Source organism: Dipodomys spectabilis, unplaced genomic scaffold (genome assembly GCF_019054845.1).
Source record: "Dipodomys spectabilis isolate Male_0828 unplaced genomic scaffold, ASM1905484v1 ptg000017l, whole genome shotgun sequence".
Lineage (NCBI taxonomy): Eukaryota > Metazoa > Chordata > Mammalia > Rodentia > Heteromyidae > Dipodomys > Dipodomys spectabilis.
In genome coordinates, this window is record NW_024870694.1 from 6,263,358 (window position 1) to 6,288,375 (window position 25,018).

General features: G+C 39.5%; 1 protein-coding gene across 5 annotated transcripts in view; it reads left to right on the forward strand.

The window, feature by feature from the left end:
• The window catches only part of Cd86 (CD86 molecule), a 62,361-nt gene that overhangs the window by 35,071 nt on the left and 2,272 nt on the right, over nucleotides 1–25,018 (forward strand). For 3 of the 5 annotated variants that reach the window (XM_042669275.1, XM_042669265.1, XM_042669259.1), the window contains exons 3-6: nucleotides 7,719–8,057; nucleotides 9,850–10,155; nucleotides 12,784–12,930; nucleotides 22,287–22,332. In XM_042669275.1, the coding sequence (XP_042525209.1) occupies nucleotides 7,719–8,057; nucleotides 9,850–10,155; nucleotides 12,784–12,930; nucleotides 22,287–22,332 (838 nt within the window). Of the gene's footprint in view, nucleotides 1–7,718; nucleotides 8,058–9,849; nucleotides 10,156–12,783; nucleotides 12,938–22,286; nucleotides 22,333–25,018 lie in introns of those variants that run through there. The other 2 variants (XM_042669283.1, XM_042669287.1) reach the window with 2 other exon arrangements.

The window sequence follows — 25,018 nt, forward strand, 5'->3', positions numbered from 1 at the left end:
GAATTTTGAACTCAGAGTCTCATGCTTGGTAGGCAGGAGATCTATCACTTGGGCCAAGCCCCAAATGCTTTGTTGTTGTTGTTATTTTGTCAGATACATTCTTGCTTTTTGGTCTGCATCTGGATTTGATCTCTGATCTACCTACCTATGGCCTGCTTCTAGTGTGACTGAGATCACCAGCTCAAGCCATCATCACTGCCTGGCTTATTGGTTGAGATGGTGTGTTCCCATCTTTTCTGAGTCTGACCTCAGGCCACAGTCCTCCTGATCCTTACCTCCCTTGTAGCTGGGATTACAGACATGAGCCACTACATTCTGCCTAAAAAAGTAACTCTTAAAAGAATGTTTACTTGGATCAGAATTAATTCAAACCATGTCTGAAATAGTAATTCAGTTAATCCATAAAACAGCCCATTAGTGTAGGTACTATTATTATTTCTATTTTTGACCAAAGGAAAGCAAGATATTAGATGAGTTAAATAATTTGCTTAAGACAACACATGTACAAAGGGATTACATTTCCTTATGTCAAGTTATAAGTACAATACTTCTTGGTCAATGCCAACCTTCATTCTCCCTGATTTTTCTCCCTCACAGAATCCATAGTTTTAACCAAGGTGATATATCATAGTGCTTTAAGTTATCTCAGATACAAATCCACTCATGAGAAACAGAGAAGCCATATTTTTAGAGGTAGAATTGGGAGTCTTTATTAGAAAGCTATCATTTACAGGTAGACTCCAGTCACAAAGACCTTCTGCCCTACAAATACACTGAACACTGTTAGAAAAACTGAGCCATGAGAGCAGGAGAGGAAATAAAGAGCAGAAAAACAATACCAACAACCCAAATCAACCTCAATGGAGAACTGAAGTATGATGCCATGTTGTCTGGAGGAGAGCCAGAAGACAGGACACAACACACAAGGCCTGGTCTAATGGTGTCTTAGGGTCAGATCAGTGGGTAGGGTTACAGAAAACTCAGAGTCTCCCAAGTTTAAGGCACAGGACTGACAGGTCCAGGAACCTATCACCCAAGTGCCCACACTTGCCTTTAAGGAATTCAAGCACGCTTATCATCTGGGAGGTGGGACTTCCCTTTCCTCCACCATGAAGACAAGATGGCACCAGTTAAACCCAATTCCCTATCTACCATGCGGCCATGATGGTGTTGGTTAGAACCAGCATCCCTACTTCATTAGCTACATGATATTACACTGTATGGATGTATCATTTATTAAAGAACTTAGCCTATTTTTAATGTGTTGTTTAAACAAGATATTTGTGCATTGATCTAGGCACCAGTGGCTCACACTTGTAACCCTAGCTACTCAGAAGGCTCAACTCTGAATTCAAGATTAGGGTAGGCAGAAAAGTTCTCTAGATAATGTCCCCAAGGAACCTTTCTTCATTATTGGTGGGAGTGTAAACTTGTTCAACCACTTTGGAAAGTAGTATGGAGATTCCTCAAAAGACTCCACATAGAGCTCCCCTATGACCCAGCAATTCCACTTTTGGGCATTTACCCAAATGTTTACAAACAAGACCACATTAAAGCTACCAGCACAACTATGTTTATTGCAGCATTACTTACTATAGCTAAGATATGGAACCAACCCTGATGCCCCTCAGTAGATGAATGGATCAAGAAAATGTGGTATATATACACAATGGAATTCTATGCCTCCATCAGAAAGAATGACATTGCCCCATTTGTTAGGAAGTGGAAAGACTTGGAAAAAATTATATTAAGTCAAGTAAGCCAACCCCCAAGAAACATAGGTCCCATGGTTTCCCTTATTTGCAATATCTAGTATATGTACGAGTCAAGCAGAAAAGGTCAGATAAGTTGATATTAGGAAAATGAACCCTAAGATATGTATTTAATTTTTTTCTTTCATGCATTTGTTTCTAACACATTTATAAGATTATTTCTTTGTTGCTTTGTATGTCCCTCCCCCACAGTATAACCCCTGCTTTCACTGTATTTGATGTCGGTATAATTTGTGGAGAGGAAGGGGAAAAACAAGTCGTTTAAATAAGGATACAGGTGGACCCGTGCAACAATGAGAAGTACAAGTTGTCATGTCGAAAACGAACTTTACAACTTTGGTGGGGGGGGGGGGGAGGATTGGGTGGGAGGCGGGGGGGAGGCTGGGAAGGGATGGGAAGGGGAAACAAAGGAGGAGGCTACAATGCTTGATAAGAAATGTACTCACTATCTTGCCCATGTAATTGTAACCCCTCTGTACAGTATTTTCACAATAAAAAATAAATAAAAATTTAAAAAATAAAAAAAGATAATGTCCCCAAGGTTTGTAGATAAATATGGATCAAAGAAAACTCTTTCCTTCTGATTGCCCTTTTCTTTGCTTCATAGTGTGTCACCATCTTTTCTGAGAATTCCACTCTGGCGTAGTAATTCTTGATCAACCTTGTAATACCTGTGCAGGTTCTCTATTGAGTATTGGCTATAGATGGTCAGATGATGAGGCAGAGCAAGCGAGGGAACTATTTGATATAGAGGAAGAAGGTTTAAGTTAACAGGGAGACAGTGTCTGCTTCTGTCTAAATGTAGCAAGTAGTCGTGTATCAGTATCTGCAACTCTTAGTGAAAACTCTTAGTGAAATCTATGGACTAGAGATAAGCACCTGTCCATTATTAGCTTCTACTGAATGCACAAGGGTACAGGAGAAAGAGAAATGCCAGCAGTGCTATGCTTGACAGAGACAACATTCAGAAAAGACTGCTGCGCATGGCAATGGTAGAAATCAGTAGCAATCTTGGTTGGGTAGTTTCAGTAAAGAGGTAAAAGTGGACAACAGGGAGTAAAGGCAGCAATTTCTGCTCACTCTGGGGTTTAACTAGAAAGGGAAAAGAAACTAAAAGAAGGAACAGAGAGGAAATGTTTGAAGGAGGCAGGGAGGCCAAGTTAAGCGGGGTTGAAATGTCTCCATGTTTGTAGGATGGAATTGTTTCCTTTAAGAGCACTACACCATTCAGTTTAATGTGAAAAAGAAATCAAACATATAGAGTAAAATTAGTCTACATGGTATAAATGCTACAGAGACAAAGAAGAGCTTTTTTCCCCTCCTGGTTCTGGGGCTTGAACTCAAGGTCTGGGCACTGTCTTTGAGCTTCTCTGTGCTCAAGGCTAGCACTCTACTATAGCACCACTTCCAGCTTTTTCTGTGTGCTGAGGAATCGAATCCAGGGCTTCATGCATGCTAGGCAAGCACTCTACTACTAAGCCACATGCCCAGCCAAAGGAGAACTTTTCTTGAATGATTTAAAAGATAACTGAGTGTCTAATCCTGGCTACTCAGGAGGCTGAGATCTGAGCAGGATCACGGTTCAAAGCCAGCCTGGGAAGGAAAGTCCATGAGACACTTATCCCCAATTAACTACCAAAAGAGCCTGAAGTGGAGTTGTGGCTCAAGTGGTAGAGTACTAGCCTTGAGAAAACAAAACAAAATAAAGCAAAATCAATGATATATTATTATGGTGCTGTCTAGTATGATAGTCACCACCATAGGTGACTCATTAAACTTTAATTAATTAAGGTAAACTAAGCTTTAAAATCCCATTTCTCTCTCCAACACCTTTCACACACACACACACACACACACACACACACACACACACACACACACACACACACACACACCACACTTACTTCTGGGTCAACAACACAATGGCAGCAGTTACTACATTGTTCACGTCAAAGAAAGAACATTTCCATCCTCTCAAAGAGTTCTTTTGGGAAGCACTGCAGTGTAGGCAGTGGTGGGGGGGGGGGGGGGTAGAGTAATAGAACCGACGAAGCTAAAGATCAGGTGGAGAGGCTGAAAGCAACGGCAAAACCTGGAGGAAAAGGAGGTTGTGGACAAAAAGTGAAATCAGATTTTTAGGCCCCTGACCCAAAGTCCAGGGGTGTCATGTAAAGTCTGGCTACTCAGTCCCTATGACAAAAAGACACAATAAAACGAAGAGAAAGGAGATTTGTTATATGACAGCCATAAGGACAGCGCTTTAGCATTGTCTTCAGCCATCTTTGCAGATATGGACAGGGGCCGTGAGTTAAGTAGGGAGAATTGGGGGTTAAGATATGTATAGTTAAAACAGACCTATGTCTGTTTTAGTTGACCATGAGCTCAGTGTTGACTGGAGTCCTGGCAGGTGGTCTGCAGCTTTTGGCTGCTTTCTGCTTTGGGGGCTAACTTGCCCTTTGTTACAAAATACTTATTGGTGAATCCTGTTCTTCCTGCAAGAGATCACAAGATGACTACAGGAAGGAAATGGCTCAGATCAAAGGGCACAGGGACAAAGTGCAGGGTCTGAATACCCAGCTTTTATCCTGTTTTTCTTTAATTCAGATACCCAGCAAAAGCATCTTTAGATTATCTCTTCCAATAGGAGTGTACTTGTGCCGAGATCTTAGGGCTTAGCTGTTCTTGGTAATAAGGTTCTGGATTATATTATGGCAGGCGGATGCTGAAATAGTGTGTGGACAAAAGTGTGACAAAGTCAAAGAACCTTGACACAAGGCTGTTGATGGACTCATCTGTGATGGAATCACCAGATTTATGGTAAGAATTGCTTAGAATTAAAGACTGCATCTATTGCCCAAATCTTCCTTGAGCAAGAGGGTAGTGGCTAAGAACAGACAGAGGATGACATCTTCCAACAAGGAAGATATTCCTCAAAGTCCTTATGAAGTGGGGAAAAGAGCAATGCTTGGAAATCAAGCAGTTTCTTTTGGAATAGTCAGATTTTGATTAAGGAGCTTTGAGAGGAATAATCATTGAAGAGGCTAAGGATATAAAAGATTTTTATTACAATATCATGAGGCTTCCAGAGAGCCTCATAATGCTATGGAGGAAGTTTAGTCAAAGAAGGAAACTTGCTGGGTACCGTTATTCATTGTAACATGGCCGGGAGGGGAGGCGGGGAGGCGGCGTGGGGAGGGAGAGAATCCTTAATTGTATGGCCTGAATTTGGGGTAATAGCCAAAGAAGACTGAATTCTAGGTGAGATCAGAGACTCTCACTATGAATTCTGTGTGGTATTGAGACAGAAAATTGTTGAAGAGTTCCTTGAACATGAAAATCTTGATTAGGGAGGTCCTTAGATACAAAATCCTGACTAGGGAAATGTCTTGCTGAATTCCTAAATGCTTTGGTCCTGACAGCATCGTGGCAATCAATTATAACGAAACCTAGTCCATTTCTCTCACTCAAGTTCTGGAGAAGAGTAAGATTCTCAATACTTCCCACCTATGGGGTCTCAAGGAGTCTAGTTGCTAGAGGACTTTTCTAGGTGCCATAATACTTGATCTTGAGTCAAAACTTCCCCATTTGGGAAGTAGGAGGTTAGCAGGCTGCCCCGTGCTAGCTCTGAGTGATATCTTGAAAACTCAGTTTGGTGAGCGACTATAGGGTATAAATTATGAAATACTTTCAGTTCCACTGAAATGGGCTTCAGAGTGATTTCCATGCCATGGGGAGAAGAGGTTTGGAGAGAGATGGATAAAAATAAATTTGTGGTGACATCTTTTCTGAACCACTTTGGAGACAGAAGCAGAGAAAAGTCTCTGGTAGCTTCTTGAACTGGAGCGCTTAGTAAACAAAGAAAGAAAGAAAAACCATGCATATTCTGAGTTAGGTCTCCTGTGGGGCCAGAAATTCTGCATTTCTGACCAGTCTTCAGATAATGCCAATGGCATTGGTCCTCTGATAATACTTTTCAGTTGGCAGGTGATGAGCAGGACAATTAGGTGGGTAAAAGAGGAAAATCCTATAGTCTTGGGAAGGAAGGTTTTCCAAGTCAGAGAAGTTGGATCAGTCCATGAGTGGAGAGACTGAGTGGAAAAGGAAAATGATACTGTCAGCCTCTGCAAAGAAAATTCTGTAAATCAAGAAAATATAAAAACTCATCATTCCTAAGACCACAAGGCATAATCAATAGCCAGGCAATATCATAACACTGACAGAAGTTTCAGCTGTGTGTTTGGTTTTACCATTAGGTCATCTGCCCTGGCATTACATAGCAAATTAGATAAAAACCAGAATGTATCATCTACCTTCCTTCCAAACAGCTTCATGAGCTTCTCCAGTAGGTGGCAGTCTTGCACTACTATTAAGAGCACAGCAACTTAATAGAAGGCCCAGGTGTACCTTGTTTGGTAATGAAAAAACATAGTCAATTCTCTTTCCTTCCCCTTTTCATTCTTCTGGAAATGCCTGTAGATTTTCCCCTCCTCTTTCCATCATAGACACATTGTATATTTCAAGTGCTTCAGAGTTCTAGTCAGGGTAATATAATATGCAGCAATTCAAACCTTTGCCATCAGAAACATCACTCAGCCGCCACCAGCCTCTTAATCATGTATTATTACTAGACTTGCCTGCCTACAGTTTAGCCAAGTGCATGTCACTATTATTTATCTATCACTTCCCTATTTGAATTGAAGCCCACTGATCCTATCAATTTAATTTCTTCTCCACCAACAACACTTCAAATTAAACACATTTCATCCTCCTCACCAACCACCCTATCCATCCTCCCTCCTTAATGTAACACCCTTTTGCTGAAGTCCTGAATAACAACACGCTATCAAAACCTACTCTTTCTCCCAGAGCACCATCTAACTTCATATTAACTAAGGAACAACATTCCTCTCTTACCCTCCACGTCTTATCACCCACTATTTAATGTCTTTGCTAAGTCTCAAGTAATTCTGTGATTCAGAAAGAGTCTACAAAAGTTGTGGGATCAAAGAGCTGAATGAGGCAAAATCCTCCTATAAATGGAAATATGATCTCAAGGGCCAAAATGTTTCTCAGGGCTTTCCTAAGAGGTTCCTTTAGGGTTGTAAAAAGTTTCCAGAAATGGTATATTCTGGAAGCAGCAACTTTGCCTGGGGTTTCCCCAGCCGGTCCTCATCCTTCCAACCACAATTCACTCTAGCATCTCATTCATGCCCCTTACATGGTCTCTGACCACCACAATCCCCAGACAACCATGATATTTACCCAGTTCTCTTTCTGGTCGCTAAAAGAATTTAGCCAAGCCGCTGAAAATAGAGACTTTCATTAACAACGGAGTCATTTCCAAACCATTTTCTGTCTTTGGGAGAGCTAGCTCTGCTCTGGGACTCACAGCCATGGTCGTACTACTAGTGGGCGTGGTGTCTATAAACCGTACAATTTGAATTTCAAAGATGATATGTCATTAATTAATAAAGCATAATGAAATAGAGTGATTTGACATATCACCATTATCATCAATCTATCTCCAAAGCAGACCTAGGGATAAGGGCCCGGTGTGGGTGAAGGGAGGACTTTGAGGGATGGAGTAGCAGGATGGAACTTTTAACAATCATAACGATGAAATCTAACTGAGCTGGGTTTCCCTGTCCTGAGATTTTAGTTCACAGAACTATAGTACTAGAAAGACCCTGAACCACATGAGGAAACTGAGGCACTCATAAAGGTTGAAATTTGTGCAAGGCCACCTATTCGGTAAGCAGTGAAGCAAGAACAAAAGGCACAATATACAGATACCTAGCATGGATGCATACTTCTAGTCTTCATATCTCATTCTTCAGTGTCACCAATGGTAAGACAGGATCTGATCAGTGTATCAAGAGAAATAGATCTGGCTTATTCTTCCCACTTGTTTTTCCATCCTTCATCACTTCATTTCCTTCTTTTTAGATACTGCCTCCGTGAAGATCCAGGCTTATTTCAATGAGACGGCAGAACTACCATGCCAATTTGTAAACTCAAAAAACCTAAATCTTACTGAGCTGGTAGTATTTTGGCAGAACCAGGAAAGAATGGTTCTGTATGAGGAATATAAAGGGAAATACAAACCTGAATATGTGAATGTCAATTATATCGGCCGGACAAGCTTTGATCAGGACAACTGGATCCTGAGACTTCATGGAATTCAGATCAAGGACCAGGGTTTGTACCAATGTTTCATTCATCACATGAAGAATCCCGGAGGAATGGTCCGTGTCCACCAGAACAATTGTGAGCTGTCAGTGCTTGGTATGTGGTCAGTGATGTATGCAGACTCTTGGTTTTCTCAGATGAGACTGTGAATGAGGAGAGAAATCTGGAGGGTGGGAGGATCTGAAAGGTCTGGGAGAGAGGATACTGTGGAGAAAAGGAAGAAGACAGCCATTTCTGGGAAATCCTTTTGAAGGGAGTTCAGAGGCTGGAGTAAGGAACTGAAAGTCCTTTGTGCTTTTATTGTTGACATTTAAGAATCAGTAAGGATCTTTTTTTTTTTTTTTGTTCAGTCCTGGGGCTTGAACTCAGGGACTGGGCACTGTCTTTGAGCTTTTTGTTTGTGGTTAGCACTCCACCACTTTGAGCCCCAGTACTACTTCCATTTTTCTGGTGGTAAAATGGAGATAAGAGTCTCATGGACTTTACTTCCCCAAGCTGACTTCAAACCAGGATCCTCAATTCTCAACCTCCTAAGTAGCTAAAATTATTGGAGTAAACCACCAGTGCCTGGTTCAGTAAGAATATTCTTTGGAACAAAATAGAGATAGTAGAATAAAAATAATGTGATTGAATGAAAACCGAAGGTAATTTGGCTATTACTAAGTTTGAATGAGTCTATCAGCATTAAATGTCTTACATTCGTTTTTCTCCTTCGGTCAGGGTTTCTCACTAAATCTTGACTTGGAGCGCCTGGCAAGGATGACAGCTGACTGATTTGGGTTCTCCCTTTAACCTTCTATAGGCTATTTATGAGTCATTCACTGCACCAATCATGAGCTCAATAGACAGAAGGAAAATAATTCAGCAATTAGAACCTCCAAACTGACAAAGCAGCTGCTTTGCTCCACCAGGTCTTGGAAAACTTGAAAGTTAATACAAATGTTTACTATTTAAATGTAACATGTAATAAATATGAAGCATTTGTTTTAGTGCACAGTTCTATTCAATTTATAAATTGTGTACAGAGGCATTTAAGAGGCACTGCTTTCTATTCAATGTCTAGAATACGGAACATTGTGATTTCACTAAAATTTTCCTCATGATATCCCCCTATGCAGTCAAACTCTGAGCCCATAATCATTGCTTTGCTTGCTACATAGTTCTGTCTTTTTATCAATGCCACATAAAGAATGTACTTCTTGGGGAACTATGGTACTATGGCCAGATCAGGCCCCCTTGGAAAGGGGCTTCATTGTAATTGTCTGATGAGTTAATTTCAGCAGGAAAAAAATTATTCTTCAAAAGTAAATGTAAGCTGGGAGCCAATAGTTCATGTCTATAATACTGGCTACTCAGAAAGCCACATATGAGGATCACAGTTTGAAAAAAAGCCAGTCCAGGAAGAAAAGTTCATTCATGAGACTCTTACCTCCAATTATCCAGCAAAGAAAGAAAGAAAGAAAGAAAGAAAGAAAGAAAGAAAGAAAGAAAGAAAGAAAGAAAGAAAGAAAGAAAGAAAGAAAGAAAGAAAGAAAGAAAGAAAGAAAGAAAGAAAGAAGAAAGAAAGAAAGAAAGAAAGAGAGGAAGGAAGGCAGGAAGGCAGGAAGACGGGGAAAGAAGGAAGGTGGGAAAGAAGGGAGGCAGGAAAGAAGGAAGGCAGGAAGGAAAGGAGGGAGGGAGGGAGGGAGGAAGGAAGGAAGGAAGGAAGGAAAGAAGGAAGGAAAAATAAATGTAGGTTTATTATATAGTCCTTACTACTGACTGAGGCTTGAACTTTAGAAATCCTGGAGTTCCTAAGTATGCCTAGGAGGTAAGATATTTAGTGATTTCCTGTACTCTTATGTCTAAATTTAGAGTGACTTTTTAAAATCTCTATTTTTGCTTCCAGCTAACTTCAGCAAACCTGAAATAGTGCTGATTTCAAACATAACAAGATATTCTACCATAAATGTGACCTGCTCATCCAAGCAAGGCTATCCAAAACCTCTAAATATGTTTTTCCAGCTAGTAACTGAGAATTCAACTAGTGACCATCATGGTAACATGATGGTATCTAAAGATAATGTCACAGAACTGTACAACCTTTCCCTCAGTTTATCTGTCCCCTTTCCTGCTGGTGAAGTCAATGTGACCATCTTCTGTATCCTGAAAACTGAGTCAAGGGAACTTTCCTCCTCACTACTTTTATACAGAGGTAAGACTGCTTCCCAAAATTACTTATTTCACCATGCATTAGACACAAACACACACATACATACTACACACACACACACACACACTTTGCCTACATGTTCACCTATAGGAGTACAGAAGCAATTTAAACATGATTGGTTAAAGGGGTAAAAAAAAGGTGCATGATATCTTCTTTGTTCAGGATTTTCTGATAGAATTAGTACCCCACAATGAGCCCACATGGAAAAACTGAATTTTAAAAAGATCAAATTCCAATCTAAAATTAGATTCCATGGAAACATATAACTACCTTGAAAACAAACTGTTCATTGGTTTTATGGGCATTTAGAGACAGGTAAGATTTTTGGGCATCAGAGAAGGCTTCCTAAATTCCTTGGGATTATGTACTAGCATAACGGAGATTATTTGTTTTAATATGTGTGGTGAGGAGAGAGGAAGGAATTCTTCATTGAAGACCCTCGAATTTTAGTGACCTCCTGCACAGAAAATTCAGAAACAGAATCTGTGTTCAGCAGATGAAGGACTACAATAGATCATCCTCATCTAATAGGAGAGTAAGAAGTGTGTCAAAGAAAGATTCAGAGGCAGAGTTAGAAGGGATTGTAGCATGTTGTACTTGTGCCACAGGAGCCATTCCCACTAGAGGAAGAGTCTGTAACCAAGCAGTACCCATTTATAGGAGCTGGGGTTTTAAAGTCCCATCTTTGCTCCCAAGGAAACACTTCTATTTGAAACTCTGGTTTTGAGGAACAGTAATTATGAAGTTCTGTACCCACACAATTCACATTGCTGCTTGTTCTGCTCCTGATCTCTCCTCTCACCTATCTACTTTCACTCACTGAGGTCCCTTCTCCTCTGGGTCCTTGGTTTACTCCTTCCCATGGCATGCATCTGACCCCTTGCTCAACTTCTCTGGCTTTGCCACCTCCTTGCTCTTGGTGTCTTATTCAGACATTAAGTTGCCCTATAATCTGAGGAACAGCCCTAGAGCTTAGTGTCCATGAGCCAGATTCATAACTTGGTTCATTCCTTCTCCTAGTAATGATTAGAAGGAATTCTATTTAGACACTTCAGCCTCTGACTGTCTTGTAAAGAATGAGGCCACTTACCTATCCTGGTTGCTATTACTGAAGCATCTTTTAGGATAATAGGAGCCTGTCTAACCCATGCACATCTAGTCCAGCACATCATGCCTGCTTCACCATACATGATATGAGCTGAGCTCCCCCTTGGCTTCTGCAGTCTACAAATAAGCACTATATCCACCTCATGGCTCATTTTTTTCTTCCCAAACCTCTGTAGGTACCACCATATTCAGAAATGATTCAGCTCTAGCCAGAATTAGGAAGATGGGGCTTGCCTTTCAGTACTTCCATTCTGTGGCTTGATCAGGCTAGAGGTTAAGCTGTGGAGACTTGGGTGTCCAAAAGCAGAAGTCTCTGCCGCATGTCAATGGCTTATAACTATAATCAACTGCTTTGGAGGCTGAGATCTGAGGGTCACAGTTCAGAGCCAGCCCAGGCAGGAAAGTCTGTGAGACTATCATCCACAATAAACTACTAAAAAAAAAAACCAAAAAAGCACGTGAAAGTGAAATTGTGGCTCAGGTGATAGAGCACTAGCCTTGAGCAGCACCCAGGCAATGAGTTCAAATCCTAAGACTGGCACACACATGAAAAGTATAAGTCTATATTAAAAGTATAATCCCTCCTTTTTGAGAATATCAAACAGGCGCAAATGAGACCAACTAGGACATATTCAAAAGGTATCAAATATGGCCTATATTGCCATATTTTTCCTTACTGTCCCATGCACATAAATTAGTTAATGTCAGATTAGCGGATCCCATTCTTTCCTGTTACTTGGGAGTATCTACAAGAACTGTAGATACTCCAAAAAATCTATAATGTGAACTCACCCAGTTTTCTACCACAAAGACTGTTTGTCAACTGCCCAGAGGTGTAGAAGTTTCTGTGCCAGGAAGTTAAGTCCTGATCTTAGGGAGCTGATTTTGACCCTTCAAGGGGGGATATAGAAATATCTTCAAGGGGGGATACAGAAATATCAGGCATTTTCAAGTAGTTGAAAGCCAAGTTGAGGAATCCTACTGGATCTCAATGGAAAAAAGAATGACCCAAGAAACAAGAAATGGGAGTGGAAAAAGTTTGTTCCATTTGTCCACGTGACAGTTGTCTAGAATCTGCCATAGTAGTGGATGGAGGAAATGGTAGGGCCTGAGGACTGAGTCTCAATAAGGCTTAGGAAACAGAGCATTGGCCCAACAACTTTTTCTTCAGAAGATTTGCCCAAATACTTTACCCAAATTCCAGCATCCTGGGCCTGGTTAACTCTCTCCTTCCAGATCTTGGTTTGTGTCATTGCCACCTTGGGAAAGGGAAGGGAGGCCAGTGAAGGAATTTGGTCAGAGGTATCAGCTTGCTTCTTAGACTATAATCCTTAGTTATATAAGGACTCTGAAGTAGGACTGTCTTCCTATTGTGAATTTCAAACTTCCCTGGCTCAAGAGTCCTAAGGAGATGCTGGTGATTATAAATAAAGAGAACAGCAGCAAATGTAAACCTTTGATAAATGAGTTTCTAGCTGATTGAAAATTTGTGGTCATTTCTAGATCCCATGGACCCCTTGCCCGACACACACCAAGTTACCTGGATAGCCATCGCAATTATCTGCAGCATAACCCTTGGATGTGGGATAGGGGTCTATCTAAAACGATGCAGGAACAAGAAACAGCAGCAGTTTGTCATCGCCTACAAAGGTGATAAGTGAGTCTTTGTCCTCTCTACAGATTACATTACTTTGCAGCTCCTTCCTGACCAACTGCTTTCTGTTGCTTATGGGCTGAGTCTAGACTGGCAAAAGGTCAGCAAGTTGTTGAGGGGAAAGTTTTTCTTCACTTCAGAGGTTGTACTGGTTATATTGATGATAATACTGTGAACTCCTAAGAAAGGCAGCATTTTTAAAATTTTCATTTTCATTTTATTTTTTTGTTGGTCATCGGGCTTGAACCCTGAGCCTGGGCGCTGTCCCTGTGCGCCTCAACTCAAGGCAAGCACTCTACCGCTTGAGCCACAGCGCCACTTCTGGTTTTCTAATGGTTTATTGGAGATAAGAGTCTCACGAACTTTCCTGCCCCGGCTGGCTTTGAACTTTGATCCTCAGATCTCAGCCTCCTGAGTAGCTAGGATTACAGACATGAGCTACCAGCCCAGCTAAAGGCAGCATTTTTTAACCTATGTTCTGCTAATGTATAACTCATTTGCAACCAAAGCTGATTATTCTTGGCTTTAACTTACCTCACTTCATGAGGTTAATGTGACAAATCAAGAAACTAAAATGGTGAGAACACTTCTAAATGTTGGAGATTATAGACCCAGTGATGTTGAAGAAGAGTTGTCTACTGTAGGAGCAAGACGTACCTCCTCATCTCTAAAGGCTTAGATTTCCCATCAAATAAGTTAGATGAATTGTTTTCCATTCACTTATAACAATAATATTAGTTTTTGGTGATTACTAAATGTATAGGTATATATTATATATACTGTATATATTATACATAATAAAAAAATACAGCAAAACTAAAAATCATCCTGCATTTCACTGGTAAGAAAAATATGATTTTGCAGACAACATCCTGATTTTTTCAAGATACAATGTATTACTATATTGCTCATAACTGGGACAATGTTGTAAGTGCTATGTTTTGTAAGTTGTATCATATATGAATTATTTCCTAAATTTTATGCTAAATGTAACAAGACAGTTGTCAATGTCATAAGTATTCTACAATATTATTTTAAAGGGCTATGTGATATTCTATTTTTGTGGATACATGCAAATTTACTTAACAAATCCCATCTGTTAGATAAAAGGATTGCCAGTGATTTGTTATTTTAAATGATGCTTCATTGAGCAACCTCTCCATGGACTTCTGTTATTAAAGTGTAATGAGAGCAAAATGGTCCCTGATTGTACAGTAATTCCATGCTTACTTGTACTTTGGGCTGGTGTGGATGCTAAGATAAGATTGAATTTCATCTCAGTAGTTGCCTCCAATGTAGTTAGTTTGGGTGGTACCAATAATTAAGATAACTTTACCTATGGTAGAATGCATTAGTGTTTCTGGAAATTGTCTTATGTATAACTTTAGTGGACTGACTTTAAGATTTGTAGAAAATAGGCAGATGACTTTACCAGTTATTATCAAATTTCAATAAAGCACATGTCAGAGACAGTCAAGCTGTCAAAATATGTAATTTTGTTGAGAATGTTCTTTTTTTAAAGTATACTATCCACAACACAAGTCAGATATACAGACATAACATACTTTTCCAGGCTTTGATTTTTGAAGATGAAAGTTTGGAACTTCTTTTTCGATTTTATTGTTATTTAGAATTCGACAACTATTCAGTGGCAACTTTCAGTTTGAGTATAAACTATTCCATAAATTTGTTTTCACATTGTAATAGTCAGCTTACAATTTAAAGAAAGAAGCAATGTTGGGGGGGGGGAGAGTAAGACTGTTTCTTTTTAGCATTTAGCACAAATTAATTATGCAAAGGGTTTCATTGTGGTATTTCTTTTTTTGGGGCGGGGGGGGGGGGGAGTCTGGTCGTGGGGCCTGAACTCTGGGCTTGGGCGCTGACCCTCAGCTCTTCAGCTCAAGGCTAGCGCTCTACCACTTGAGCCACAGCACCACTTCTGGCTTTTTTCTTTTTGCTTATGTGGTGCTGAGGAATCAAACCCAGGGCCTCATGCATGCAAGGCAAGCGCTCTACCACTGAGCCACCTTCCCAGCCCTCATTGTGGTATTTCTATAGATAAGATGTAATTTGATCATATTTGCTCTTTTCTTTATACTTTCTTAACTCTATCCTTCTTTTCTCATGGTTTTTTTCAATATATTTATTGAATTTCTGTTTGTTGTTTTGTCGGTCATGGGATCTGAAAGACTTTCTTTTTTTATTCATAGAATTTCTTCATGCTGTCTTCAGATATCTATATATAATGTGCTTTGATTATATTCTCCTCTCTCAACACCTTCTTTTCCCTCCCTCTTCCCACCAATTCTTCCCACCAATCAATCCCCATGAGACAACCAGAAAAATTTTGGAGATTAGATAAAAGAGTTTAAAAGGCTGTGTTGGAAATCAAAGAAAGGCTGGACAAATGAGACTGCATTAAACTGCAGAACTGCATTAAACTGACAAAGAACATAGCTAGCAAGATACATAGAAAGCCCATAGACTGGGAGAAGATCTTCACTAGCCATACAACAGACAAGGGCATCATATTTAACTTTTACCTACAGCTCAAGAAATTAAATTCCCCCCAAACAAACTTACAAAGGAAAAACCACCCCCCTAACAAGTGAGCTAAAGACTTAAAGAGTTCTCTGAAGAGAAAATACAAATAGCCAAAAGATACATGAAGGAATGCTCAACATCTCTGGACATAAAAGAAATGCAAATCAAAACAACTTTGAGATTCCACCTTACCCCAGTAAGAATGGTTATTATCAAGAAATCTAATAACAGATTCTGGAGGGAATATAGACAAAGGGGAACGCTACTACACTGTTGATGGAAGTGCAAACTTGTCCAACCACTCTGGAAAGCAGTTTGGAAGTTCCTCAAAAGACTAAACATAGAGATCCCCTATGATCCAGCAATACCACTCCTGGGCATTTACCCAAATGACCACAAACAAGGCCGTACTAAACCTACCAATACAACCATGTTCATTGCAGCATTATTTACCATAGCTAAGATATTGGACCAACCCAGATGCCTCTCAGTAGATGAATGGATCAAGATGTGGTATATATACACAATGGAATTCTATGCTTCCATCAGAAAGAATGACATCGCCCCATTCATAAGGAAATGGGAAGACTTAGAAAAAAAAACATATTAAGTAAAGTAAGCCAGACCCAAAGAAACATAGATACCATGTTTTCCCTCTTTTGTAATAACTAGTAGATGTCTAAGATATCCCTGGCAGAGGATCACAATAGCTCAAAGGCTATGTACATATGATCATATAAGATGGAATGAACTCCAAGGTATGGAAACAAGAAAATTTTCTTTATTGCTGTGGTTTTTAGTGTATTGTGTGAAGTTATTTCTTTTTTCTTTAGTTTTCCCCCCTATAGTTTGTTCTCTGTTGTTACTGTATTTGATTTTGGTACACTTAGTATTGTATATATGTTTATCTGAATTAGGGAAGGGGAACAACAAACTGGTGAGACAAAGGACAAAGAGTGAACCAATGCAACAGTGATACTCACAAGACAATATTTTGGAAATGAGCTATACATCTTGGGAGGGGGAAGAGGGAGAAAAGTGAGGGAAGGAGTAACGAGTTTTGACAAGAGATGTATTCACTACCTTACGTATGTAACTGTAACCCCTCTGTAGATAACCTTGAGAATAATTTTTTTTTTAATTTTTATTTATTTTTTATAGTGAAAATACTGTACAGAGGGGTTACAATTACATGGGCAAGATAATGAGTACATTTCTTATCAAGCATTGTAGCCTCCTCCTTTGTTTCCCCTTCCCATCCCTTCCCAGCCTCCCCCCTCCAAACCTCCCCCCCCACACACACACCAAAGTGTAAAGTTCATTTTCGACATGACAACTTGTACCTCTCATTGTTGCAACGGGTCCACCTGTATCCTTATTTAAACGACTTGTTTTTCACCTTCCCCTCCACAAATTATACCGACATCAAATACAGTGAAAGCAGGGGTTATACTGTGGGGGAGGGACATACAAAGTAACAAAGAAATAATCTTATAAATGTGTTAGAAACAAATGCATGAAAGAAAAAAAATTAAATACATATCTTAGTGTTCATTTTCCTAACATCACCTTATCTGACCTTTTCTGCTTGACTCATACATATACTAGATATTGCAAATAAGGGAAACCATGGGACCTATGTTTCTTTGGGCTTGGCTTACTTCACTTAATATAATTTTTTTCCAAGTCTTTCCATTTCCTAACAAATGGGGCAATGTCATTCTTTCTGATGGAGGCATAGAATTCCATTGTGCATGTATACCACATTTTCTAGATCCATTCATCTACTGAGGGGCATCTGGGTTGGATCCATATCTTAGCTATAGTAAGTAATGCTGCAATAAGCATAGTTGTGCTGGTAGCTTTAATGTGGTCTTGTTTGTAAACATTTGGGTAAATGCCCAAAAATGGGATTGCTGGGTCATAGGAGAATAAAAAATTTTTAAAGATAGAAACAAACAAAAAATAAAAATAAAAGGATGTGTTGGAAGGGTAATGAAGAAGTTATGGGTGTGCATAGAAGAGGGCCATATCAAGGTACAAGTGGTGAAAGGTAGAAGACAAAAGAATAGTGCCTATTTGACTCACTCCTTTCTTGATGGCCAATAGAAGGAAGGACATGTATCACATATAATCAGACCATCCAGATAGTTTATAAGTTTGAATTCTGTAATATCAGCAGTAACTACCCTTGCCTCATGGATGCTTTTTATTGGATACATGATAAGAAGAATATTGCCTACTTCAATATCTCTGCCTCTTGTATCTTGGAATCTATAGTATATTATCTTATATGGAAAAAGAGACTGGATAGATGATTAAGATACTGCTTTGAGAAGAACTATGAATTACTGACTTTTGCTTAAATTATGCAGATGAGAACAAACTATTCCACCTGAGCCATAGAAGTTTTTCTCAGTGGGCTGGGAAGGTGGCTCAGTGGTAGAGCGCTTGCCTTGCATGCACGAGGCCCTGGGTTCGATTCCTCAGCACCACATAAGCAAATAGAGAAAAAAAGCCGGAAGTGGTGCTGTGGCTCGAGTGGTAGAGTGCTAGCCTTGAGCTGAAGAGCTGAGGGACAGCGCCCAGGCCCAGAGTTCAGGCCCCACGACCGGACCCAAAAAAGAAGTTTTTCTCGTTGGGTTAGAGAACTTAGCTGGAAGAAAAGGGAACAATCACCCTGATGCTTCACAAAGGTCAATCCATCATTGCTGGCTCTGAGAAAGGCTGTAATTCAAGTCACTTGGATCATTTCTAGAGGCTGGAAATGGTCCTCAGTTGACATCCAGCCAGCTAAGAATCTAATGGTGATCATTTTGCCATTGATATGAAAGGATAATTTAATTATTCTGTTTTGGTCAATAGGAGATGAAATATTTCATTCATTTCTCAGAATTCAGTTTTACAATCACAAGGAACTGAACTCTTCCAAGACAGACATGAAAAAGTCATGATCCATCCACAGAGATATTATTTTCCAAAATGAAACTCTTCCCTAATCTGTTAATCCATTTCTTAGAAGAGACTAGTCTCAAACTAACTAACCTGGCATTAAAACTTCTGTCCATGGTTTGTTCATTAATTTTTTTCTATATCTCAACTACTTACCTGTTTAAATCATTTTAGTGAATAAAAAAGGAATGTCATGGTTAGGACAGCTAGTTCCTAGTCTCCCTATCTTCCTTTTTCCATTACTCTCTGTCAGTAAAAGAAGATAGGAGAAGTTATAACTCTGAATCATTCTTTTTCCAGTCAGAAGTTGCCCTACCAGTTTACCCATATGGACTTGTGTGACCAAACTTTGTCGATAATAATGCCTAGACAACCAACAGGTTGTTTTTTTTTTTAACCTAGGCTCCCTAGAAGAAACCTAAGAGTGATTTCTTAAAGACCACATGTCTTTTCCAAAATAGATCATTTTAAACAACATTTAAACAGAAACTTTCACAGAGTTTAAAAATGGAAAGTTGGCGATCTCATCATATTTGCCCTTCAAAATGCTAAAAGTTGTAATTAAATTCAAAAGTACAGTCTGCACTTTTATTGTCTGCTTTCATTTTTAAATAAGGGAATTTTTATGGTGCTGATTTTGCCATGAATAGGAAAGGATAATATTCCATGTTAGTCTGCAGACATTTAAGTACTATATTGAACTATAAGCACCATTATTTTTTTAATTGTCAAGATGCTTTCAGAGGGGTTACAGTTACATGAGTAAGGCAATGAGTACATTACTTGTCGATCATTGTTACCCTTTCCCTTCCTTGTTGTTGTCCCACTATCCCCTTCCCGTCCCCCTTCCTTCCCCAAGTTGTAAACTTCATTTCCAATATACTATCCTTTCTGTATCCTTGTTGCAATCGGTCATTCTGTGTCCTTGTTTCAGCGTTTTGTTATTCCCCTTCCCCCCCACCCCCCCCAGTTTAGACATATGTATATACAAGATGCAGGCTACCAAAATAAAGTACAGTGACAACAGGGGATATGCCACAGGAGAAAGAACATACAGAGAAAACAAAAAATAAAAGAAAATAAAATCACGTGGTGCATTTAAAACAATAACAATAAAGACAGACCTCTTGTGTCCATATCTTGGGGTTCATTTCACTTAGCATCATCTTATATGGTCATTCGTACATGGTTTTTGAGCTTTTCAGCTCATCTGTTAAGATTATCCCATATGTATACTAATTATTGCAAATAAGGGAAACCATGGGACCTAAATTTCTTTAGGACTGGGTAAACTTCATTTAATATGATTTTTTCAAAGTCTTTCCATTTCCCAATAAATGGGGCAGTGTTGTTCTTCCTGATGGAAGCATAGATTTCCATTGTGTGTGTGTGTGTGTGTGTGTGTGTGTGTGTGTGTGTGTGTATCACATTTTCTTGAGCCATTCATCTACTGAGGGGCATCTGGGTTGTTTCCATATCTTAGCAATGGTAAACAATGCTGCAATAAACATAGTTGTGCTGGTAGCTTTAATATATATGGCCTTGTTTGTGATCATTTGGGTAAATGGCCAAAAGTGGGGTTGCTGGGTCATAGGGGAGTTCTATGTTTAGCCTTTTGAGGAACCTCCATACTGCTTTCCAGAGTGGCTGAACAAGTTTACACTCCCACCAACAATGCAGTAGGGTTCCCTTTTGGCCACATTCCCTCCAGCATCTGTCATTATTAGATTTTTTTGATTATAGCCATTCTAGTAAGGTGGAATCTCAATGTTGTTTTGATTCACATTTCTTTTATGGCTAGAGAAGTTGAGCATTTCTTCATGTGTCTATTGGCCATTGTTATTTCCTCTTCAGAGAAGTCTCTCTTTAAGTCTTTAGCCCACTTATTAATGAGGTGGTTGTTTCTTTGAGGATTTGCTGTTGGGGGATTTAATTTTTTGAGTTCCAAGTATGTTTTAGATACGAGGCCCTTGTCTGTTGTATAGCTAGTAAAGATCTTCTCCCAGTCCGTGGGAGTCTATTGATCTTGCTAGCTATGTCCTTTGCCATGCAGAAGCTCTGCACCTTCATGCAATCCCATTTGTCCAACCTTTCTTTGATTTTTTTTTTGTGTTTCTGGATCTTTATTAAGAAAATTTCAAAAAAAAAGAAAAGAAAATTTCAGCCTGTGCCAAGGAGACCTAGAGTTTCTTCTATTCCTTCCTGTAATGTTTTCAGGGTGTCTGCTTTTACTTTGAAGTTTTTGATCCATTTAGAGTTGATTTTGGGGCAGGGTGAAATATAAGTATCTAATTTTAATTTTCTACAGGTGTTTAACCAATTTTTCCAGCACCATTTACTGAAGAGACTTTCTTCCATTCTATTTTTTTGGTTCCCTTATTGAAGATTAGGTGCTATAGGTCTGTGGGTGCATTTCTGGGTTTTCAGTTCTATTCCATTAGTCTTCAGGTGTGTTCTTGTGCCAGTACCAAGCTGTTTTGATTACTATGGCTTTGTAGTAGAGTTTGAAGTCTGGTATTGTTATTCCTCCAGCGCTGTTCTTTCTGCTAAAGATTTTTTTTTTTTGCTAGTTGGGGTCTTTTATGTTGCATGTGAATTTTGAGGTTGCTTCTATTTCATTGAAGAATAAAGTTGGGATATTGATGAGTGTTGCATTGAATTTGTAGATAGCCTTTGGCAGTATTGCCATTTTCATGATGTTAATCCTCCCTATTCAGGAGCATGGGAGGTTTTTCCACTTCCTTACTTCTGCTTTAATTTCCTTTTTCAAGTTTTTAAAGTTTTCATCATTATTTTTACCAGGAACCATTATTATTATTATTATTGTTGTTGTTGTTGTTGTTGTTGGCCATGGGGCTTGAATTCTGGGTCTGGTGTTATCCCTGTGCTCTTCAGCTCAAGGCAAGCGCTCTACCATTTGAACCACAGCACCACTTCAGGTTTTCTAGTGGTTAATTGGAGATAAGAGTCTCATGGACTTTCTTGCCCAGGCTGGCTTTGAACCATGATCCTCAGATCTCAGCCTCCTGAGAAGCTAGGATTACAGGTGTGAGCCATTGGTGCTCGACTGGAACCATTATTTTTAAGAGGAAGTTTGATAGTATTAGAATCTATCCAGATTTGTAAAGTGTCTGGAAGCTTAGTCGAATAAGAAATAACTATCTTAGTTCCTTTTGTGCAGTTACAACAGAATACCCAAGACTGAACTTTCTTGCAGTTCATAAATTTGTCCAGAGATATCCAAGTTAACAACCCTTAATGGGCAACTAGTACTAACTAACTAACTAACTAGCAGGACACTAGTACTAACACAACAGTCAGGTCAACTAAGAGGAATTGCATCAACAGCAAGTCTACATAGCTGGCAATGTAGGCTTTGGGAGGACTCTCTGGTTGGAGATTTTCCCACTTAGGCCAGTCCATGCAACAAGGTACAGTATTTGGTAGTACCATGTGGCCAATTCATTTAGGTATAAGACTCTTCTTCTACCTCTTAAATCTTGCTTTCAAAAAAAAATCAAAAGCCTTTCTGATCACTAAATGATTGCTAAAGTTAAATGTGTTACCCTTTCCAGTGTTATTTAAGTGAGGCTAAAGCTATAAAGTTTTTTAAAAGTTATTTCTAATATTAGAACCTAGACACAGTGAGCAAGAGAAGACTTTTACTTTCTAGGTGGAAGAAATTTCTTCCTTGTCCCCCTGAAATTGCATTAGTGTAGTAACCGTCTCTTATAAATGTAAGATCATAGCAATTTCTCTCTGAATCCTAAGACTTTGAAACCTATGACCCTTCAAATGTTATTCTTTTTATATTTATGAGGAGTACAATTTTTAGGATCTTTTTGGTCTCTTTCAGAAACCACCAAACCAGAGGGGGAAGACAATGAAGAGAAGGGGGAAAGGTAAGAATCTTGGCTGCAGTATTGTTGAAAGAGTTTTGATCCCAGAGTGTCTGTAATTTGGACCTGAGGTATGCTGAAACATCAGCAAAAATAAGCTAGTAGGGAGGGAGAGAGAGAGAGGAAGGGAGAAAAAGGAAGTTGAGGCTAGTTAGAATCTGGAAAATCTGACCTTTCTATAAATAACTGGCAAGGCAGCCAACGCACAATGCCCAGAGGACATTGCAAATCAAGCCATGGTCAGTAAAAATAGATCCATGAGGTCCTAACAGGTGGGCATAGCCTGTACCTATTCACCCTGGAAACCTGAGCACCTGGCAGAGTGCCTGAAATAATGGTCAGCCTGCATGTGTGGACTGCCTTTGCAACTACTGTGCTTTCTGCTTAGAAGGTTATTCTGCTATGCTGTCACATGTGGGTCTCCAGACTCTCTCTCTTCATTAGTGCAGATTATGCTTACCTATTTGTGACATTATCTTACTAAGTCTCATCGAGTAAACCAAACTGAACTCTAGGGAGGGTTGAGACCACATTAGTTAAGATTACCATTGAGCTATCAGGAACTAGTTCAACGCCTGACATGCAGTAGGTTTCAGCAATATTTACTGAAAGGATGAATGTGTGCATGAAAGAATATGTGAGAGTCCCCAGTGATCAATACTTTCACCAAATGATGCAGTCAAATTGTCTGGACCACCATCCCTTCTGGGTGCTCAAGAATATCCTGGACCTGACTGCATGGCCACAGGAATCAAAGTAACCCTCAGTCAAAAAATCTGGTTGTAGAAACAGAGTGATGACGCCAAGATCCAGAGAGCCCAGAGTGCCAGTATTTATCTAGAAATACAAGGTGACATTTGCCAGTGTGGTTCCAGCAGTAAGACTGTCCCAGTGATCCTGGGAATCAGGCTTGCAAAGGTCCTGCCTGCCCTGCCAGAGTTGGTTCAGAAATGGTTTGGAAGAGTTGACAAAGGGAAGGCAGCAGGAAGGCGACAGGGAATCTGCAGAGGGAAACAACAGTCACAGATAAAAATCAAGATGGTTGTTGAACCAATCTTAGATAACAGTATAGGCCAGGTTTTTCTTGCTTTCTCTACCCCTCTTTAATAATTAGCTTTTACTCATGGTTGTTAGTCACCTATATCCATACTATTATCAAAACCTAGAAAAAGAATTGCTTTTGCTATACAAAGTCTTTTTTTCTTCCATATGAATTTTTGGAGTGCTTTCTCAGTCTCATTGAAGAATGATGTTTGGAGTTTGATGGGTACTGCATTGAATTTGTAGGTTTCTTCGGACAGTATTGCCATTTTCATGATATTAATTCTTTCAGTCCATTCCATTTCCTTCTTCTTCAGTTTATTTCTTTACATAGTTGAAGTTTTCACTACAGAGGTCCTTTACATCTATGGTTAGGTTAATTCTCAAGTTTTTATTTTTTTTTTGAGGATATTGCAAATGGAGTTTTTTCCTGATTTTACTCTCAATCTTCTCATTGCTAGCATACAGAAAAGCTATTGATTTTTGTGGGTTGATTTTTTTCTCTGGTCCCCAGGCTTGAACTCTGGGCCTGGGCACTAACCCAGAGCTTCTTTTGCTCAAGCCAAGCTCTCTACCACTACACCACAGCACCACCACTTCCAGTTTTTTTTTTTTTTTAGTAGTTTATTGGAGATAAGAGTCTCATGGAGTTTTCTGTGTGGGCTGGTTTTGAACTGCTATCCTCAGATCTCAGCCTTCTGAGGAGCTGATTGTAAGTGCACAGATGCAGGTTGATTTTATACTCTGCTACTCTACCAAAGATTTGAATCAGCTCTAGTAGCTTATAGAAGGAGTCAGTAAGGTTCTTTAAGTACATGATCATGTCATCTGTAAAGAGGAATAGTTTTTCTTCTTCCTTTTCTATATAAATCCCCTTAAGTGTTTCTCCTGCCATATTACTCTTGCTAGGAATTCCAGCATTATATTGAAGAGACTGGACATCCTTGTCTCATTCTTGATTTTAGAGGGAATAGTTTTAATTTTTCACCATTAAGTATAATGTTGGCTGTTGGTTTGTCATGCACCACCATTATTATTGTGTTCCATTATTTCTAGCTTTTCCTTTAAAAATAAAAAAGAAATTAAAAAATTAAACATAGAACTACTCTATGCTCCAGCAATTCCACTCCTGGGCATTTACCCAAAAGATTTAACCCAGGCGCCGATGGCTCACACTTGTAATCCAAGCTACTCAGGAGGCTGAGATCTGAGGATTATAGTTCAAAGCCAGCCCGGGCAGGAAAGTCCGTGAGACTCTTATCTCCAATAAACCACTAGAAAGCTAGAAAGGCGCACTGTGGCTCCAGCGGTAGAGTGCTGGCCTTGAGCTGAAGAGCTCAGGGCCAGCACCCAAGCCCAGAGTTCAAGCCCCTTAACGGACCAAAAAAAAAATAAAAAGATTATAAACCAGAATACAGTAAAGCCACCAGCACAATCACCATGTTTATTGAAGCACTATTCATCATGCCAAGGTAGAATCCACCCAGATGTCCCTCAGTGGATGAATGAACCAAGAAAACATGGTCAATACACACAATGGAATTTTACTCACCCATTAGAAAAAAATGATACTGTACCATTTGTAAAGATATGGGAAGATCTGGAAAAATTATGTTAAGTGAGATAAGTCAGGCCCAAAGAGACAAAG